Genomic DNA, 20730 nt, shown 5'->3' on the forward strand with positions numbered 1-20730 from the left:
CTGCTCGCGGCGGGTTCGAAACCCAGTCGCGGCATTATTTATTCTATTTCTGCACCCTCAAATGTCAGGGACAGCACAAGATTCTCGGTTGTGTTTGACCCCGTGAGGTAGTGCCTTCGCACTAAAATGCTTTCGTCAGGGCGTTTTTTTTTTTTTCGAGTTGTGTCAATTTGTGCCTAGACGCGGTGGCTGGTTATGGCGCTCGGCTGCTGACCCGAAAGACGCGGGTTCGATACCGACCGCGGCGGTCGAATTTCTATGGAGGCGAAATTCTAGAGGCGCGTGTACTATGCGATGCCAGTGCATGTCAAAAAACCCCAGATGGTCGAAATTTCCGGAGCCCTTCATTAAGGTGTCCCTCATAGCCTGAGTCACACTGGGACGTTAAACCCCCATAAACCAAATTAATCAATAAAAATCGTTGCCCTTCAAAATAAATCAGCGGCAAATGTGCACTGCAGACTATCATCGCTACTTCATCTATTCTTTCTTGACGTGCCCTGACCCCGATTAATTGTGTTGTGATTGTCGAGGCAGCCAGATGCGACGCTGAAATATAAGGTGGACAACGGGACGGAAACTGGGAGTTCGGCGCTCACGTACTACGTGTGTGAATAGGACATCTTGAAATGCTGGAGCCTGCGAGTACCCGAGAAATGGACGAGCGTTGAGAACATTCGCGGCGACCCCGTTTGCTCCCCGAAACACCGATGATAAAAAAAAAAAAAACGAAACAAAGAGACCATATGTTCCGTCAGTGCTTGTTTTTCTATACAATCGTGGTGCGCCCGTTACAGCCAGTAATTGCTGTTCGACAAACTCCGACAACAAATTGCAAGCCAAATGGTTTTTAGGAGGGAGTACAAAATTTTGTCCTCTGCATTCGTCTCGCGCAGGTGTCGCACGTTTCCTAGCGCCCTTTCTTCTTCAGCTTAGAGCCGATTCCGTATACCTGTCTCCTGCTGCAGCACACTGTCAAGAGCCTAATGTTTCGTCCACCATACAAGCCACGGCTGCGTTGGGTAATTGAGGTCGTACCTACAATAGAGACTTTTAGAATAGGGTGACCCTACCGATTAGGGGCATAGCGGGGTGTTAGTGCACATGCGCTGGAAAATAACGCCCCTCCGGTTATTGTCCTGCGCATGCGCCCTGGCGCCCCACAATTCCCCTAAGCCCCTAACTGATAGGGTCAGCCTATCCTAAAACTGCCTATTATCTGCACACGCAGTGGTTATGCAGTGACAGACGATACCTTGTATTTTTTCACGCCACACCGCACATATGGGCCGCATTGTTGGCTTCTTCGTCTGTAGCAATGCAGCAGATTTTCGTCTGAATTGCTCCAATGTAGGGCATAATATATATCTAGAAGCTATATAGAGAGAAAGTTAATCTAGCGTCATAGAGCGCAGCGCAACACAGCACAAGGCTTTCGTGGAAGCGTGATAATCTGGAGGAGAGCCATAGTCATTGCGCATGCGATAGTGCAATTCGTTGAAAATACCACAACCACCATCCCACCGCGCACACATGCCGCATAGCGGCCCTTACTAAAAGTATTACGTCACGTGAAAACTGCTTTCACAAGACCAAGCTTGAACGAAACGCGTCACACCAAGTAGCAAGCTACATATTTCAAGCGTGGAGAGTCAAAAATAACGAGAAAAGCGATAAGAATCGCCTTCCTTGCTTTTCCTTTCTTTCTGTGTGCTTTATTTGTTATTATGCTTATTTATAGGCGGTTAGCATGGGGCGGCTTAGCTTTAATGATGTAAGCGTTTTTCAGGAACCAAACGTGGCAGTGTGATACCGTGACTTGGACAACTTTCTGTAGCTGATAGCAGCGGTACGGTGAAGGCGGCTATGCTCGGCATAACAGCTGGGGCGGATTTGGGTAGAACATGCTGAACGCGATTTGAATGGTGAATGGACCCCTTCCCCCTCTCCCTTCTCAACCGCACTAAGGCCGCACCCCTCAAGACTGACCCATAAATTCGCCACTTTCTTAGAGCGCCGACGAGGAGTGGGAAGGCGAAAGATAAAGAAAGGGGGAGAACGCGTAGACAGAAGGAGAGGGTGGATTGGCGTATCACTGGAAGCGGCGTCTGAGGGGCAGGAAAGCCACCAAAGCCATTAGTGGCTTTGCTGAGCCAGCTGCCGAACAACAGTCGCCACAGCTGCGCGCCTGGCGCCTCTTTCGTGGCTGCTGCACTGCACGCGGGCCGCTCGTCCCGGACTCCCTGCCGCTGCTTCCGGCCGACCTCTGCGAGGACGCGTCCCTTCCGACGGCCGGCACGCTGACGCACGCATCACGAAGTGCGAATTTCTTGAGGGGCTTTCATCGTTTCGAGGTGAGCGCGCGTTGAGAGTGACTCGCGCAAGCATTCACACCAGAGGAAGTAATTCATGCACATGCCGCTAGATTGGAGCAACTGGAGCATGTCGAGCAGAAGCTAGTACTGCGAATTACGTGCATAGCGAGAACAGCGCCGCGGAAGAGTGGTTTTTCGCCCTTTCCGTTCGTGTTCCGCTCCGCAAGAGTCAGAAAAGTCGAGCAGGGAATATTGGAATACCCTTGGAATGTTAAAGCCGCAGTGCGAGTGAATGGTTCATAGAGAGGGCAGTTTTGATTAACTCATGCTGAATTTCGATTGGTAGCGATGTCGTCGTCAGATGAACTGCAGACCGACTGACGGCAGAGTTGCGTCCAACTCGAACGATTTTCGGGAAGTCTTTTTTTTCGCACGCGCATTTTCAAGCGGTCGCAAGTGGCGTGCCAGTGTTTGGCAGCGATGAAGCATGAGAGCTGTAATGTGCAACCTTACTGACAGCTTAGGCGCCTGGTAGGTCAGCGGCCAGTCGTACCGCTCTGACGTTTGAGGCCGCATTTCGTGACGAGGCATACGCTTTGAAACGAACGAGTTGGTCTGCGCTTAACTGAAGAGCTGTGAGGCTAAGAGGTGCCTTCTCGTATCGGCAGGTGCTTCGGCTCCAGCTTGCGTCGCTCAAGCTGAGTTCAACGAACACAGTGGCTAACCTGCGTCTTCACGCGACTGCCATCGGTGCGCCGTCTTTGGAAGTGGAACGCGTGCAGCGCTGTCTCCATTCTCTGCTCCTTTCCTTGACAAGCTCTCTGGCTATCGCTCTGCGCTTTCTCACATCGAAGGAAGGAGTCCCCAAAGATCCAGCGTAAGTGTATCTTCCTTAGTGTCTGTTTTTGCACGTGGCTTGACACAAGATTATGCAGCTGGCCTCCTCGCTGCACGTGTCAAGTGCACCCCTGGCAAGCGTTTGTTGTTTTACCCGCACGTGCGTTTCTTTTTTCATTATTATTATGCTGCTGGGGATCTTTCAGCGTCTACGGACTGACGTGGTCGCCCTTCTGTAACTACTCTATTTCGCCTTAAAGTTGATGACTCGGATAGAGAACCACAAAAGACGAGGAGAGCGGGCATGCTTGCTTTTATATATGCATGCAGTTCACTCACTAGATGCGCACAAGTGTTTTAGAGTGCAGCTCTTTTTTTTTTGCCAGTTTCGCGGCACCGCCATTGTAACCAGCGGTGGACACCTTAGTCGCGCTCTTGGAAAGCCATTTTAAGGAAAGGAAATGCGCATAACTGGCTCCCTGGGGTCAGTGGACGCCTCAAATAGCTCAACTGCATCACTTCCCCTCTGTAATGCCCTCTGGCCAAGAGGGTAACTTGAAATAAATTTGAAAATAAATTTGAAATAAATTTCGCGATTCTAGGTATACGTACGTGGGGTGATGAGAGAGGTGTGGGCTGCAGGCATTGACAACGTTGTGCCAGAAACACGGCGCTGAAGCCATAGGCCGTCGGCGTTCACGTTTTACACTCCGATCATTTTGGGAAGGAAGTGCGCCTAACTGGCTCCCTTGGTCAGCGGACGCCTGAATCGCCGTGGGGTGATTAGAGATGTTGGCTGCATGCGTTAGAGCTGACAACGGTGAGCGAACACTCGCGATCAACCATTAACTGCCACCTGGCAGGCTGGGTGGGGACTTTAATGAATGTAGATATAAAGACAAATAGGAACTCCTTACTACTCGTGTGGAGAACATCCCGTTCATCTCGCTCGTAACGCTTCCCACGGCTGTGACAACCTCGCGAAATACTTGCATAGACCGCCTCTTTGAGAACCAGCCATTGGTGCAGCAAGTCGTGCATACATCCATCTATTTCTCCGACCACAGAGTTTCCTTCATGAGAGTCAAGAACTGTTAGTGCAGTGCTTCTTGAAGGAAAATGTTTGAAAAATAACAAGTTGTCTTTAATTGTACACGCATGTCTTGCTCAAATTCCTTGCCTACATCTCTCGAAGAGCTGAAACAGCTGATGAGCTGCGCTCAAATTTCGCATTAGGAAGTAACGTAATCGTCGGCAATTTGTGTGTGTATGTTTTTTTTTAGGGGTGTGCGAATATGCGGTTTCAAATCGGATTTATCGCTCGACTTCCCGACGGACACTTCTTGAAAAACAACTTCTGCCTTTCGCAGTTTCGTCACATCAGCCGACTGCGCACGGGTTTTCTTGGCCAAATTTGCAAACAGCCCGCAGCAACGCATGGTGCTTGAAGCGTTCGACTGGCAAGATAAAAAATTAGCTGCGGTTCAATTACTGAACCTCGTTAGAGAGCGAAAGCTATGGTGTATCGGGCGAAAATTGCACGGGCCTACCTACTGGCTCGAGCCGAGCCACCACCGTTGCCACGTGCAGATAGAGTTAAAAGATCAGAGGAAAGAGAAAAAGAAAAGATAAGACGCGCGTCGCAGCAACAACAAAAGTAATCTAGTAACGTTGGCAACAACCGCGTCCGCCGAAGCGGACGCTGGCTGAAAAAACAGATAAGCGGCCGAAGCCCCCGCAGCGTGCCCACCCTGATACCTGTTATATATCTGACGTCCGCTGTTGCAGTCCTGTAGAAGCAGTTTTTAAGGCGAAAGCCTTTAATGCCTCATACTGTCGTTAGCAGCCATGTGTCCGCGTTTTGACGGGTGTCCACCAAGATATGTGACACGGTTACTGCGTAATTTCCTTTCCTCAAATACAATTTTCAGTTTCTTCATTACGGCCCTACTTTCTCTTTCTTTCACTCCCACTTCCTCCCTTCCTGTACGGTGCGGTTAAGGTGTCTACCGAGATGAGAGAATTACTGCGCCATTTCCTTTCCTCAAAAAGCGTTGCGTTCAATGGGCAAGGCATCGCACCGAACGGGTCGTGGCGTTCCGTGGACTACTTGGCAGCGCAACAACACGCTGTCGCGTCATTAGTCAGCAGTCAATTAGTACTTAGTCATTAATCAGTGATTAGTTATTAATTAGTAATTTGTCATTACTTCGTCGTCAATTGCGTCATCCAGTGGTGACGTCACCAGTGTCACATAGGAAAAGTGGTGCGGAAAACGCTTTCGCCTGCACTTTAGACAGTCAAAGTGCCCCCTGAATTTTTTGCTCTAGAAGACCCTCGGTCATTTCTGGCGGCGTCTGTTATGAGCTTTCTTGAGTCAAGGGCGGCAGCATGAATAAACTAACATCACATAACGACTGATGAAGGAAGTCACAAGTTTTACTCACATAACAAAGGCTGTCGGAGTAAGGAGACGAAAAATTGGCACAAGGATTTCACGTCCAGCGGTAAACAGCAACTTTTCACCACGTTCCAGAGTACGAAGAACACTCAGGGGAATATGTAGCCTGTTCGCCCGAAAATCAGCATAGGCCTGGGAAGGGTTGTTAGGCAGAGCGCTAGTCTTCGTTGTAGGTTGCGGGTCCGCCATGTTCTTCCACGACCAGCGGCTCATTCAAAACCTTCCTTACTTTGTCCAACCAAGTGCACCTGACGCCTTGTTGTGCTTTGTCACAAATTTTCTGAATTTTTCCAGTCTTTTCATTGTCGCTATTGCTTCCACTCTTAGCAGCGTTCGTCACCTCATCAAGTCACCCTGCAGCTCATCTTTTGGCGTTTTCGCTGATCCACTAGTTTTCCTTGTTGCCTTGTTTCTCGTTCTCCTTTTCATCCCTAGGTTCTGGGTGGACCCCACAGCTGCCAGAGACTTCCTCATAGCAGGCACTAGCACTTTGCTTTTTCCATGAGCCATCGGACAAATTTCAGGCATTTGCAGATTACCTTGAGTGATCTTACCCACGGCAAGGTGTTCCTCGGCGCCCACTTTTATCATTGCTCTCTTCAGGGCTACGAAGTTGGTGTCAATCTCGTGGGGCCTCAGTCTGTCACCTCTGAAAGCGGCTTTGGGGCGTATCACCGATCGGGGCCGTATCGTGCGGGGAAACAGCGTTCATAAGGGCACAGAAGACCACGCCATCGGTCAGGTCCGCGACGCCGTCGATGTCACAGTTGAGGGTCTTATTTAATCAGTCGAACACCTGCTGCCGGCTGGTAGAAAATTTCATATCGTTGGACGGGCAGAGCGACGTACGAACTGCACGCTTTTTGTTGTCCATGACCGCCGTAGAACAGCAGCTGTTGCTTTGCGCTTCTTTCTAAGCTCCGCCCACATTCAGGACCACTGCACAGAATTCCTCCGTGACGAAAAAATAGTCCGTTGGTGAAACTTTTCTTGCATACCTAAATAAGAAGTTTATCACAAGAAAACAAATAAGCGCTAGAGTTTTCATCTCTGGCTTGTTTAAGATAGTCAAACATTAAAAAGCTGACTTCATTTTGTGTTACGATTGGTTAGCGGAGTAATACAAGACGCCGCAGTCCGTGGCCCAGTGTTAGCAACTGCTCTTTTTTTTTTAAGTTTTACCCGATCGCATCAAAATATCAAAAGTAGCCAGCGACTGTTTTTGTAATACTCGATGCGTGAGTACGTTATATGATTACGGCTGAAGGGTATCACAGAATTCAACCTAAGGGGTAACGCACACCCTGGGGAAATGGTAAATGATGTGCGTGCTGTAAATTTGTTGGTTGTAAAAATAGAAGAGGAGAAATAATAGGCTGCGAGGCGGATGGTTAATTAAACAGTGATTTTGGCTCCTAAGAATTTAAAAAATGCGACATCAAAGTTGATATCTCTCGGAAAAACGATTAGTGATATGGTTGCTGTTAATTCGTGGTTTCTGATGAAAGAAGGTTTGCTTGTAGAACAACATTCGAACTGCTGTCATACGCATTCAGAAATAAAGCGCTAATCCAGTGCGCTACCGGGACCACAAACACGAGTCTTTTTAATTGTACTCTTATCCGTTCTCACAAGAATTCTATTTTCTGTGAGGCGTCTGCTCGAGTGCACCTATAGGGATATATTTGAAATTTGAAATTTATTCCACAACAAAAAGATGCTGCGAGGAGGACAGGAGAAAAGCTGTGTGAACAGCTTGAAAAGCCCTGACCCCCCAACACACGGGGTAGGACAGAAGCGTGCAGCAAGAGAACACAGTCGGATATGGCAACATCGTTGAAAAAGTTAGTATAAAACAGGCAAGAAGAACTAGAAAATCATATCACAACATTATACAAACAATAAACGCAGTTCTTTTGGTGTTATATCTGATATGTCAATGTTAGCATCCTTTATCATGTGATTCAGAAGTGTAGGCAATTTAAATTTTATCATTTCATTTCCATAATTGGTTCTGCATTTTGGAACATACCACATCTCAGGATGGCGCACATTATAAGCAGAAATGTTTTTCTCTAGCCTTGCTAGGCTAGTGATGGCATCATTATTTTTTATTAAACTGAGTTTATATAAGCGGCACAGTCTGTGATCGTTCATCGATGAAACTTGTATTATGTGGTACTTCTTGAATAGGCCTGCTGTGTGGAAGCGATATGGAACTTTACAGGCGAGGCGTAAACCCCTTTTTTGCAAGACAGTAAGTTTGCTAATGTTTCCAGCTGTTGTTGTTGCCCATACAGAAAACGCGTAATTTAATAAAGAGGAAAATAAAGAGTTATATATGAGCATATTAACAGGTATGGGAAAATTATAGCAGTAACGGCGCATAACGCCAGCTGTCCTGGATAGCTTACCAACGATATAGTTTACGTGATCATCCCATGTCATGTTTTCTGAGAAATACACGCCCAGTGATTTAAAGCTCTTTACCACTTCAATTTCAGTGTTATTTAAAAAAATAGAAGGTCGCTGGACATGTGTGTGTCGGGGGTGAAATAAAATAGCCTTCGTTTTATTAATGTTTAGCTTTAGGCAGTTAATTTGAGCCCAGGCATTAATCTCGGACAACGTTCTATTCGCTCGGATACCTAGATCAACACACGATTTGCCTGAAAAGAATAAACTTGTGTCGTCAGCATAGATTATATAATGTGCCGTTGCACCAATGCGAACTATCTCGTTAATATAAAGAATGAAAAGAAATGGTCCCAGGATGCTTCCCTGTGGGACACCTGTTTTGATTGACTTTGATGTGGAGTGTTTTCCTTCAATGACGACAAATTGAGTACGGTATTGTAAGTAAGACGCAATTAATTGATGCGAAATGCCTCTTATGCCATAGTGATTGAGTTTTTGAAGGAGAATTTCATGATTAATGAGGTCAAAGGCTTTGGAAAAGTCCAGAAACAGCCCAAGTACCATATTTTTACATTCAAAGTTTTCGAGAATGAACTCCTTTTGGGCCAGCAGTGCGAGTTCCGTAGATTTGTTCCTGCGGAAGCCAAACTGGGCAGACGTTATTAAGTTGTAGCGTTCAGTGAAAGAGGTCAAGCGTTTCAGAATTATTTTCTCTAAACCTTTGGAGAATACAGGTAAAACGGATATGGGGCGGTAGTTTGACATGTCATTTCTATTTCCCTTCTTAAACACAACTGTCACTTTTGCTCGCTGCATTTTTTTAGGAAAGCATCCTGTGGACAAACACATATTAAAAATGTGGGTAAGACAAGGTGCTAATACATCAATGGAAAATTTTACAGGTTTCACTTGAATATCGTCCGCGTCAGCAGCTCTACTATTGCTTAGGGTTCAAAATGTCGCTACAAGCTCACTATTAGTGACTGGGTCTAAAAATATAGTTGGATTACTTCGCTCCTTCATATATCTTAAATCAGGGTTTCTACTGGTAGCACCACCGATTGATAAAAAGAAGTGATTAAACGCGTCAGCTAACTTAGTGCCTTGAAGTTCTATTCCATCTTTTACGATTGTGGTTACCGCTTCTGAATCATTACCAAATACAGTGTTTAGTGCCTTCCAAACGTTGTTTGTGCGTCCTTGTGTATGGTTTGACTACTCGGGACTATCTTATTAAAATATGAAAAGTAGCCAGCAACTGTTTCTTCTCTATTCCGTGCGGAAGTGTTCAGCGCCCCACTGTGCAAACATACGAATACAAGAAATTCTGGACTCCATAACAAGGACAAGAAAATTATCGGTGCCACAACTATCTGTATTTTAAACGACCTGAAATGGCATCACGGAAAGGGTCTCGAGAGATGTCAGCTGTCAGTGTTCGTCTTTTTCTTCGGCCCCTAGCCATGAATACAGTAGTCCGGACCTAGCACGCCTAATTTATTTCGCTTCCATCATAATATTTAGTCAAGTAAAAAAAATCAGTCACACGAACAACAGCTCACTGCGCCCCCTCTCTTGGAGCTCAAATGCACTAGGCGTACTTCTCATTTCTATCCGTTTCCTCTCTGTATCAAAGCTCAGACATTCGGCGTTGCACATTTTCATTTCAGTATAAAATGGAGATGCTTCCGTGTAGGTAACTATTCGAAGTTGCATTGAGGTCAACTGTTCATCAAAAAGCATGGCAGGTAGCAGTTAATGGCTGATCGCGAGAGTTTGCTCACCCAAGGAACGCTGCGGCCTATTACTGCAGTGCCGCGTGTCTGCCACAACGTTGTCAGCGCTAACGCATGCAGCCCACATCTCTCTCCCACCACTCCACGTAGTGGCAGGGCTGTGGCATGTTGCAAGTTGCGCGTCCGCGCCGAGGGTGGCGCCACGCTCGAAACGATTGCAGCGATCCTGGTATCGGCGGTAAACGCGGCTGCAGTTAAGCCTAATAAAAGTGAAATTTTTCGGCCACTATCAATAATAAAAACATGCTTATGAACTAAATTATAACCAGCCATAGGTATTAAAAATAAGATATCAAAGAAATTAGTTGCGAAGATGACGACGCGGGTAACGCGGCAGCAGACGACAAGCAGACGACGGCTGGTCAGCCGCGCAAGTGAAAACGGCGACGTCGGCGACGTCGGCGACATTCGCACTGCAGCATCGTCATTGGCGTCATGTCGAGTCACACAGTGAGCTTTTCTTGGAGTCTTTATACTAAGAACTAGCACTGCAGCATATTGTGTTGTCCCTAGTCCAACGCACTGTGATTTCTTCTACACGAGTCAAAGGTTGAAACTTTTCGCTGCCTTTCTCTGCGTGTGTTTATTCATAGCCACAGACTCATGCGTTTCAATACATGTCAGATGTTTTACTTCCCTGCTATTTACCTAAATCTCTTACAAAGTCGTGTACAAACCTATATTCAGTCATGTATCATTTTATTATGTATACTGTACCTACCTTGACACCTTTTTTTTATCCCCTATATATTCTCTGTGCGCTCATGTCTTCCAGGTTTACATAATGGCGTTTTTTTATTTTGATTTTTAGGATGCCTGTCACTGATATTGCAATGCCATTGATGCCCGAAATCACTTTTTGAACATAGCTTGTCACTGCTGATGTTCTCTTAATAAATTGTTCTTTGTACAAAACCATTTGCGCTTTTCGTTCTCGAGCGAGCGCAGCTGCTAAGCAGTCGCGCCGCTCGCCACCATACACCATGCTACATCAACAGACACATCGAAATACAAAAGCGAGCGAGCAGATTCCGTAAGTACTTGGGAAATCAAGCGTGAATGCAGCGCGCGATCAGTTAATCGCCAGTATTTACAAAACTTGGATCGAGCTAGCGGCCGCCAGCACCAGGAACGCGCGAGTACAGTGCACTGTAGCGCGAGCAACCGGCCACAACCAGCCGCCTAAACGCGCCGCCATATTGGATTTTTCATGCGTTTACCGCCTCTCCCAGGTGCCGCCACCATCGCCTTCGGAAAAAAAAACGTCCCCATTGGCTCTATGAGAGTGTCACTCCCTTGGTAGTGGTGCCCGTAGGTTGGCACTTTTTTTTCTTTTCCTTTTTATGCGAAGCACATTACTCGCACAACCGAGCTCTTCCTTGCTGCGCCGCGCACGGCCGCGTAGCTACCGCTAGACCTTCATCGGCGCACCACTTGATATGACGTCACAACAGCTGTGAAAGCTGGGGCCTCGTGCCACGGCCGCTTGATGCAAAGCGCAAACCTCGATTTGCGCTTTGTATCTAGCGGCCGTGCTCGTGCTCTCGCTTGCGGACGCGTAGCCTCCGCCGGCGGCCTAACTCCCGCTCCTACCGCTAGGAGATACTGACGTCACGCAAAAGGCGACGCACTCGTTGAGTCAGTTGAGCAGCGAGATGTCGCCAGGGAGAGGGCGGCTCGCCAGACCGCAAAACTATGCTTCGCATCCTAGGCTTAACCATAAGCTAAGCCAGGCCATTTTTAATGAACATAGGCTGTTTTCTACCGCTACTGTCGCCATGACACTCTTGCCTCTTTGTTTTTTCCTGGAACTAGAGCTTGCTGTGTCGATAAATCTGCATTTAATGCAGTGGCAAATTTCTTTTTCCACCGCGACGATTTTAAAAATCGTTGCCATCGGGCTGTTGAGGGATTTGCCATGAGTTGGTGGTGGTGGTGAAAACTTTATTTACGACAGGGGAGTTTTGGACACACAGGTCCGTAGGCCCCCGCACGGCCCCACAGCACTCAAACGTTCATGTCCCGGAGGCTCATGACGCTGGCAGCCCGGCCTGTGGCGATGGCTTGCTTGACCGGGTCCTCGGAGCGCAGTAGGGTCTCCCAAGCCTCCCAAGTGGTAAGGTGCTCCAGGCCCCGTGGGGGAGGATCCGCCGGGCGGAGGAAAAGAATATGGTCGAGAGTGGCTTTGGGGTGGTGGCAGAGGGTACAGGAGGGGTTTGTGTAGACTTGATAATAGCGCGAGTGTATATAAGGGAAGGGTAAAGTGCGTGTTTGGAGCCGCCTCCAAAGTGTCTGATGATAATGGTCGAGGGAGGGATGGGGTGGAGGGTAGAGCCGACGCTCGGCTTTGCAGGCCTGCGTCATTTCACTGAATGATTTCATGCGCGTCGGAGGCCGCCGGTGCTCGGTTGAGAGAACCTCGGGCTAAAGCGTTGGCGGCCTCATTTCCGGGATTCCCGGAGCCAACCTTGGGCTAAAGCGTTGGTGGTCTCGTTTCCGAGATTCCCGGAGTGGGCAGGCACCCATATCAGCTCCATGTGGCGGGGTGGGTGTGCGGCGAGGGAGTTCAGTATGCGAAATGCAGGGACGTCAACGCTTCCGCGAGCAGAATTTAGTATGGCAGTTTTAGTGTCGGATAGAATATATCGGTTCGAACCCAACCGCGGCGGCCGCGTTTCGATGGAGGCGAAGCGCAAAAAGGCGCCCGTGTGCTGTGCGATGGCAATTATTCCTGTAACCTCCACTACGGCACCTCTTTCTCTCTTCTTTCACTCCCACCTTCCTCCGTTCCCTTACGGCGCGGTTCAGGTGTCCGCCGATACATGTGAGACAGATACTGCGCCATTTCCTTTCCTCAAAAACCAATTTACCAATTTTTTGCCTTAGTGGCAGGCAGGAAGAGAATGGGGTTTCATATTACGCCCTTGTGACCATAGATGTTCTACAATGTTTAAAAATAGGCTTTTATGCGAAGCATACTACTTTAGCTACCACTTCAGCCCTTCACCGTGGTTATGCGCCTCCAAATCACGTGATACATGACGTCACACCACGTGACACGATGACGTCACGACAGTAGAGAAACGGGGGCCCACCTCGCGCCGTCGCTGTGGTTGTGCGCCTCCAAATCACGTGATACATGACGTCACACCACGTGACACGATGACGTCACGACAGTGGAGAAACGGGGGCCCACCTCGCGCCGTCGCTGTGGTTGTGCGTCTCCAAATCACTGATACATGACGTCACACCACGTGACACGATGACGTCACGACAGTGGAGAAACGGGGGCCCACCTCGCGCCGTCGCTGTGGTTGTGCGCCTCCAAATCACGTAATACATGACGTCACACCAAGTGACACGATGACGTCACGACAGTGGAGAAACGGGGGCCCACCTCGCGCCGTCGCTGTGGTTGTGCGCCTCCAAATTAGGCGACACGATGATGCTTCGCATTCTCCAGGCTTAACCAAGTTAAGCCTCAGCCTTTTTGTGTTAGAGCGCTTTTTTCGGCATAGCATTGTCGGCTAAGATTTTCTAACTAGTAGTCCGGTTGAAGTAGCTAACATTTTAACTATTACTGTTTCATTATTTACTGAGATGCACGTAGTTCACCGTAATTAATATCCATACCAGCTTTTAGAATTCCGAAACCGCAGCTGCCCTCGGCACGGTGGCCCCACAAATTTTTGTCTATTTCGACGGTTTACGTGCACAGAATGGTTTGTTTTGCCTGCAAGTTTTTCAAAAGCGCTAGGAGCCTAACATTAATAGTTAGAAAGTTCATTATTAAATATTATTTAATCAACATACGAGTTAGCACGTCTTGGCTTTATTCTAATGCGCTACACCGCTGACAATGCTCTGGGGAAAAAAGCCAATTTTTTAAATAGCAGAACACCTGAGGTGAAACACTTGCTATGCATACAGTGTTTCAGTTAACTTGTGCCAACCTCTGAAGAACAACCGCGTGCCCTGTAAAAGTCGCTTTCTCGTAAACTTTAGCGCAAGTATTTGAGTGTGTAACTTGTACAATAAGCAGTTTTCTTCGGAGTGACGCAAGTGTGGCTCCTTATCAAATTAAAATGAAGCCCGTGAGATTAAAAAATTACTGACGATTACGTTACTTCCTAATGCGAAATTTGAGCGCAGCAAATAAGCTGTTTCACCTTTTCGATAGTGAGTCAACCCCAGCTGCGGAGTTGGTTTCAGGGACAACGCCGCCGATGCCGACACAAACAATATGATACCCTCGCTTCCGCAGCGCTAAGAACCAGGTCTAGCCGTGGGAAGGTGGTCACGTATTCGTCGACGTGCCGGGGCCTACGTGAAATAACCGGCGCGTCGGCAACTGAAGAGCACCCTATCCGCCACACAAGAACAGGGGGGGGGGGACCCTTTCCTCCTCTTTCTGCATGGCGGCGACGGTGTTCTATGCAGTCACGTTATCTTGACTCTAGCGGCGTCAGCGGCATCCAGCGGTATCAGTCGGTCGTTATCAGTCGGTCGCTGCTAGCGCTGGGGGGATGAAAGGGGGGCGGAGCTGGTTACGAGGCCGACGACGACGCGAAACCCAGGAACGGACGCCAAAGAGCTGCGCTCTAAAATTGTCACGTGACTATGCATTCCCGCATCTCGCTGCTAGTACCCTCAAGTCTGTCCCAACCGAAAAAAATCGGTTGCATATATCCGCTGTTAACAAACTTCATAGCGACGCCTCTAATTTCGGAAGCGGTTCTATAAATGCAAATCAGCCTTGCTCCCATTCTTTTCCATTTGGCCAATTGCAGGATGAGTAATCACTAGGGCCTCGTACAACACAGTTCTGCCGTCTACTGCGCTTTTCACCGCGCTTTTTCGCGGCGAGTCTAAGCTTTAAGCAGCCGCTTGACATCGGTTCTCAGATTCTAAACACTGCACTTTCCCACGGTAGAAGACTGTTTACAGCAGGGCGTAGGAAAGGACGAAAGGCTAGAACGAAAAGAATAACAGCTACACAGACCCGTGACACACAGCGGATATAGGGGAGCTGACCACATGGTTCTCGTCAGGGGAAAAAAAAAACACCGGCGCCGGGTGCAGTAAAATAAATTGGTCCCAGATGGACCGACCCCCGGCTGTTCTTTTGTCGTTTCCGCGGAAGGACGCCTGCTACCCGAAGCGCCGCCGATTGAATCGCAAAGGCGACCCCAAGCGTGTCACGCACACGCTTCTTTCCCTCTCGTCACTTCACATACGGAGAGACACCGACGGGCGGCCGCGTTTCTTCCTGCAACGGGAGAGCCGCAAGGTCCCGCGCCCTTCCCCCCTTTGGCGTCCCTCCCGTCCTTTTCAAGGCCTGTGTTTTCCTTCACGTGCCGTGCAGTATTCGCGTCAGATCCATGTGTGTGTGCCGCTCTGATGCAGTTCGAGAAAACGAGCACCCGGGAGACGCAGTCTGCTTACTTTTGTGGCTGAAGGTATGCAAATTCGACCTGTCATATATGTTCCTGGCAATACGTGTGTGTCGCCCCATATGTTTACTCATATCTCGAGCGCCTCTTTTCAACGGTGAATGCGTGTTGCCAAGGTTCCTGAACTGTTATTGTTAGTGGCCGTTTATTAACAAGAAATAAAATAACAATGGAAGGAAAAGATGTCGCTAGCCGTGGCAACTGCCGTCGGCTAGAAACATCTTTTTCTGCCGCATCTGTACTCGACTGTGCCGTCTACTATTTGTTAAATGTAGTGTAAAATGGTCGGATACAGCTCGATTACGCAGCGGCAAATACCCTTCGAAGGAGCTACAGCCAATGGCGTCGACAGATTGCGATGACGTCGCGGTTGATCCCATTTCAAGGAGGCAATTGCCAGTTGCCAGTCAGCGGCGATTTCACGCTAGGGGATTAACCGCGACGTCATGAGAACGACTCATTGCCTGGAGGGCTACTGCAGTTTTACTACGACAGTAACGTAAAACTGCTTTGTTCCACTCGTTTATCGCCATGTCTACAAGCTGCTGCGTTCCTATACTGCCACTTTTCATTCGAAACAATGTCCTTCACGAAGTTCTGGGCTGTGTCATTTGCGAAAAGTTAGTGCACAGTTCATTCACGCCAGAAGAACGTACAGTCGGCAGGAGAAGTTTACGGGATGCCGGTACGAAGGAGAAAATCTTTTTCCTGGAGTCAAGCAAGCCACGCAGAGTCGAGTAAAACTGCCCAACACCTAATGCGGTTGCGCCATTACATCATCAGATAGGAACTTCGTCTTACCTGAAACATGGCTCCCATGCGGGTTGATGGCTCAAGGAAGCCAAATCAGCCAGGACTTTGTTTCGTAACTATTGCGAACGTGCGCGAAGCGGATTGGGGTTGTTTTCGCATGCCTTCCAACAGGGAAAAATAAGAAGGAAAATATCCTGCGAAATTTTCAACATTTCAACTGGTTAATGTTTTGAGCCATCTTACAGTCCCTACTAGTAGCCGTCTGGTACAGACTCTTTCATCGTTGTCATGACGTGTCTATCCAAGTGTAGTCTTTCAATATTACCCAGGGGCAAAAGTGGCGCCAAGGTCTATGCGAGTTTCTTAGAGCGCTCCACCCCGGAAATGCCCTGGAAATAAGATTCCGTATTTAGCTTGACTGTATAGTGTTCGGCCGAAAACATGAACTCTGCCTCCGAATCGGTAGCTGTACCGCGATGCTCTCCTCTGTGCGCAGATTAAATTACTTTAATGAGTTCTTGACTTATTGAATAACAATAAAACATGGTGCTGGACTAGTTGGTTATTCATACTTGGTAGGAAGACAGCGCAAAAACAACCACAGGGGAGGACAAAACACAAAAGAACGCTACTTTCAACTGATTTATTTTGTCAAGTCACGTTTATATAACCAGCCAGTCACATCACATGTCACACTTTGCAGCGCCAGCTATCTTAGACTAACAGATAAGAAAGGTTTAATCACTCTTCAGCCGTAAATGTTGCTTTACTCTGTTTGGAGTCGGCGCTTCGGAAGTCGTGTCAGCACGAAATGGGCGATAACTTTGACTATCAGGTACGCAGGCTTTTATCTGCTGGATTCCCTTGCTCGACTGTGGCTGAAACACTCCTAAAGAAACATGGACGCCGTCAAAAGGCGGCTGCTTCTGAACGCGCGAAAGCCAAACCAGAGGTGATGCCTAAGGTGTCGCATAACCTGAAAAAAGTGGCCAGCAGGCACGATGTTCCCCTTGTTTTCCGTGCGCTAAACAAGTTGGCTAAGCTATGCCCCCGCATATGCGCTGAGGGCGAGCGCGGTTGCAAAGAGCAACACGAAGAAGCATTTGTTAGATGTGCCAATTTGGCGAAGCATGTTTTGGCATGCAAGTGCGTATCCGACTTCAAAGAAGCGAAGATTCTGGGCAGGAGTTTTTCCACAAAAGCAAGACTTTTGCTTGAAGCTTTCCATATCGACAAGAAGGCGGACCACTGCATTAGCGATCCTAAAGGCTCGAATGCTATGAGAGAATACATCTGATGATTGTTTTCATCGCTCACCTGACAGTTCAATGCTGTAGAAAAGCGGGCAACGATATTCGCTAACGTAAGCCTGTACTCAGCGGAGCGCGGTTTTTTGGAAGAATTTTTATAACTATCTTTGTAACAGATTTTACTTCCTTGTCTGGTCGTATGTCATGCGCGGTTCTTTCTTTTCCTTTTTCCTTTTCTCCTTTTTCCCTTTTTGCAACCTTTCTCTGAGCGTAGCAACATTTACGGCTGAAGAGGTGATTAAACCTTTCTTATCTGTTAGTCTAAGATAGCTGGCGCTGCATAGTGTGACATGTGATGTGACTGGCTGGTTATATAAACGTGACTTGATGACAAAATAAATCAGTTGATAGTAGCTTTCTTTTGTGTCTTGTCCTCCCCTGTGGTTGTAGTTTTTGCGCTGTCTTCCTACCAAGTATTCTTGAATAAATTTAGCGTGATTAAATGTTTGGTGTTAGCTGGTATGGAAATTTCCGCAGCATTTCTTTGTTCTTTGCCTCAGAAGAGTCGGTATTGGTACGGCTGAATCCATATTTTGTGCCCAACAGTAGCCAAGCCCAATCCGAAACCACACCTTCCCGGCACTCCTGCGCCTCTTCATGGTGGATTAACTAACGCAGCGCCGCCTTTCTCTGTCTCACGTAAACTAAAGCTTGCACGTAGTCCAGCAACTTCTACACTCCAGGTTCCTCTCTTGTAGGACTCCAAGCCAGTATCTTCTCTTCTGGCGACTTCCATACCCGAGTATTTTATTGGGGGGGAGGTAATTTTAATTTTCCTACCATACATAGCTTAGAGAAACCCAGAGCCACTCTCACCGTTGTAGCGCCCTACAATGCGAGTTTTTTTAGTTGGCTATTATTCAACCCACGTGTCATGATTCCTCTGCCATCCTTTATTTTAGCAACCACTCACCTTGTAAGGGTGTAATCTTTCGCAAAATCGGTAACTGTAATGTAATTCGTTAGCAGAAAGGAACTGCGCTAAACAAACGTGGACGAAAAGAGAAGAGGTTAGGCCCAGACTCGCAACTTGATAATAATGTAAATCATGGAACTTTTTCCCTATAGTGCCTCCGACTGTATAAATGAGTACTTTGCTTACGTGCGAGGAAAGAGCAGCCAGCGGAGTACTGCGCATGCGCCTTTGCCAGAGATTCTCGAAGGCTTTCGGTGGCAGCGCTTCGCAAAGCGCGATGGCCACGCATTCGCGCGTTCCCGTTCATATTGACCGACCCTGCACATTTTGCGAGGGTGGAACTGCTAGGAGGAACCATGGGCGTCCGGAAAAAAGGCAGGGGGGGGGGGGGGGCAACAGCCGCCCCCCCCCCCCCCTTCTGGAATTACGGATATTATTTATGCACTAGTAGAAAACTACACAGCTTGATTGGCACGCTTGGGTGATATTAAGTTATCGGATTTTGCTTATTGAGTTCAATTCTTTGTTCATTATTAAATTCTAATGTTTGTTCTCCAAGCCTAGCACTAATTTGCTGATTCTAATTTTTGTTTCATGTGCGCAGTTTCGACCACAAATAGTTCCTTTTTGGTGCTAAACCACCGCCTCCCCCATACCCGGCCATCGGGTGCCCCCCCCCCCCCCTGGAAAAAGTTCTGCGGACGCCCTTGCAAGGAACACCATAATGCATATCATGTAATCATGTACCAAAGATGCATCAAAGTAATGTTCAACAGCCAGAGGGAATAGCATCGGATTACCCAGAGTGCATAGCGTCACGGAGTCGCCGCCGTTCATGCATACAACCTATATATTTGCACGTAGCTAGCCATTTCGTGACGCAAGCCATTCCCGGCCATCCGAGCATACGCAAGCGATGTTAAAGCTGTAATGTGCAGGCACTGTTTAACGTGAGAACTAAGTGTTCCGTCCTATTTACCGCCATCGCAATATTCCCCGTACACATTTATTGCGGTAGTCTTGGATTAACTCCGAATACGACTGACTCGAATCCTCGAGCGAAGGGTGCGATACCATGTCCTGTTCTTTGCTCTCTCGCAGTACCTGCGACATGACGGGAATGTCGGAAGTGCCAGCAGCGCGTGTCTCGAAGAGTGGAAGTGGCGGTTTGACAGCGGTGAATGCCGCTATGGCCACACTGAGGCAGCTTATCCCGACCGAGCCCAGGGACAGAAGGTTATCCAAGGTGAGTGCCCACCTCTTTTGAATGGCCTTTAGCTTTTATCTCTGGACCCATTTGAGAGAGCAAGATTTTTGATGAGCCTAATTGTAAAAGCATAAAGCAAGAGCGATCCAAAAATATCGTAAAAAGCCTTAATTTTGTATCGGACATAGGTGTCGAGCACGCATGACTCATATGTTCCCGCATACACGATCAAGAAGGCTTGCAGTGAAGCTATCCTGAGCTATCCCGGTGTGTCTGACCAAGAGCTTCGCCTCGTCTCTCTTGCAGCTGGAGACCCTGAAGCTCGCGGCACGCTACATAGATCACCTCGCAACTAGAGTCTGCCAGCAGCGGGAAGGACTGCCTCGGGTCAAGTGCGCATCCCTGTGCGTATTCTGTGAGGCCGAGCGGCGGTCCGCCTACTGCGCAGCCACCGTCACAACACACCGGGTCATGCAGCATGTGTCTTCATAGAGGGCGCCACCGCAGCTTGACTTCCGGCTACACGGCTGCAGCCATGGAGGAAGGAATGGCTGCAGCCAACCGCCAGGAGCATGGAATAATCAAAGAATTCCTTCCAACATGGCCAGGAGACAGTTTTTTTTTTGTTTTTGGCACTTTTCGTACCAAACGTGGCTCTTAACTGTCGCAGATGGGCCGTAAACATTGCCGCGCAGCAAGGCGGACTGTTGGCTATAGTCGGTGAACGTCGGCAGTGAAGGGGATGCTGCTGCTGCTTCTACGAGAAAAGGTTTGTCGCCACTTAGCTGCAGTACAGACGGCATGTTGCTGACAAAATAAAATGGTATCTTCTACCTTCCTGTTTGTTTGACTTTATCTTCAAACTAAAATGGGACGGATAAAGGCAGACACAAGATTCTGATAATCAGTTAGATCTTTGTAGGTAGGACACACTTGCTTTCATCTGCTGATCGAACGGGCTACCAGCAACCATGAGGCGCTCTTATTCTACCGGCTATGGCACTCCCATGCGCAGCATCGCTCCGCTGCATTTTCTTTCTGCGTGACATTGCCTATTTGTCCTGCTTATGTTTGCCTTATCATATCTTGAATATAGTCTCTGACCATGCGAGTGATAGCTGTTCGAAATTTACGTCGCCTACCGACCGCGGCGGCCACGTTTCGATGGAGGCGAAACGCAAAAGACACCCGAGTGATGTGCGATGTCAGTGCACATTGAAGATCCCCAGATGGTCGAAATTATTCCGGAGACCTCCACTACGAG

General features: G+C 48.1%; 1 protein-coding gene across 3 annotated transcripts; it reads left to right on the forward strand.

Annotated features, from left to right (window-relative positions):
- Nucleotides 1-2128: 2128 nt before the first annotated feature.
- Nucleotides 2129-20255, forward strand: LOC149340436 (twist-related protein-like). Of its 3 annotated transcripts, none has more exons than XM_089551249.1 (4): nt 2129-2354; nt 2984-3192; nt 19361-19505; nt 19773-20255. In XM_089551249.1, exons 3-4 carry the CDS (start codon nt 19371-19373, stop codon nt 19956-19958), a joined length of 321 nt encoding a protein of 106 aa, XP_089407375.1. In that variant the 5' UTR covers nt 2129-2354; nt 2984-3192; nt 19361-19370; the 3' UTR covers nt 19959-20255. The 3 variants fall into 3 exon arrangements, with proteins under 3 accessions (XP_089407375.1, XP_089407374.1, XP_089407373.1); XM_089551247.1 differs by lacking the exon at nt 2129-2354 and adding an exon at nt 15234-15286 and having other exon boundaries at nt 2531-3192; XM_089551248.1 differs by lacking the exon at nt 2984-3192 and having other exon boundaries at nt 2268-2354.
- Nucleotides 20256-20730: the final 475 nt, after the last annotated feature.

This window comes from Amblyomma mixtum, chromosome 6, assembly GCF_055824585.1.
Source record: "Amblyomma mixtum isolate Tamu chromosome 6, ASM5582458v1, whole genome shotgun sequence".
Taxonomy (NCBI): domain Eukaryota; kingdom Metazoa; phylum Arthropoda; class Arachnida; order Ixodida; family Ixodidae; genus Amblyomma; species Amblyomma mixtum.

Bases quoted from the DNA above. Each gene is read 5' to 3' on its own strand.
- LOC149340436 (XM_089551249.1), top strand. From the start codon at position 19,371: ATGACGGGAATGTCGGAAGTGCCAGCAGCGCGTGTCTCGAAGAGTGGA. The intron at 19,506-19,772 runs GTGAGTGCCCAC...TCTCTCTTGCAG, and splicing joins GGGACAGAAGGTTATCCAAG to CTGGAGACCCTGAAGCTCGC.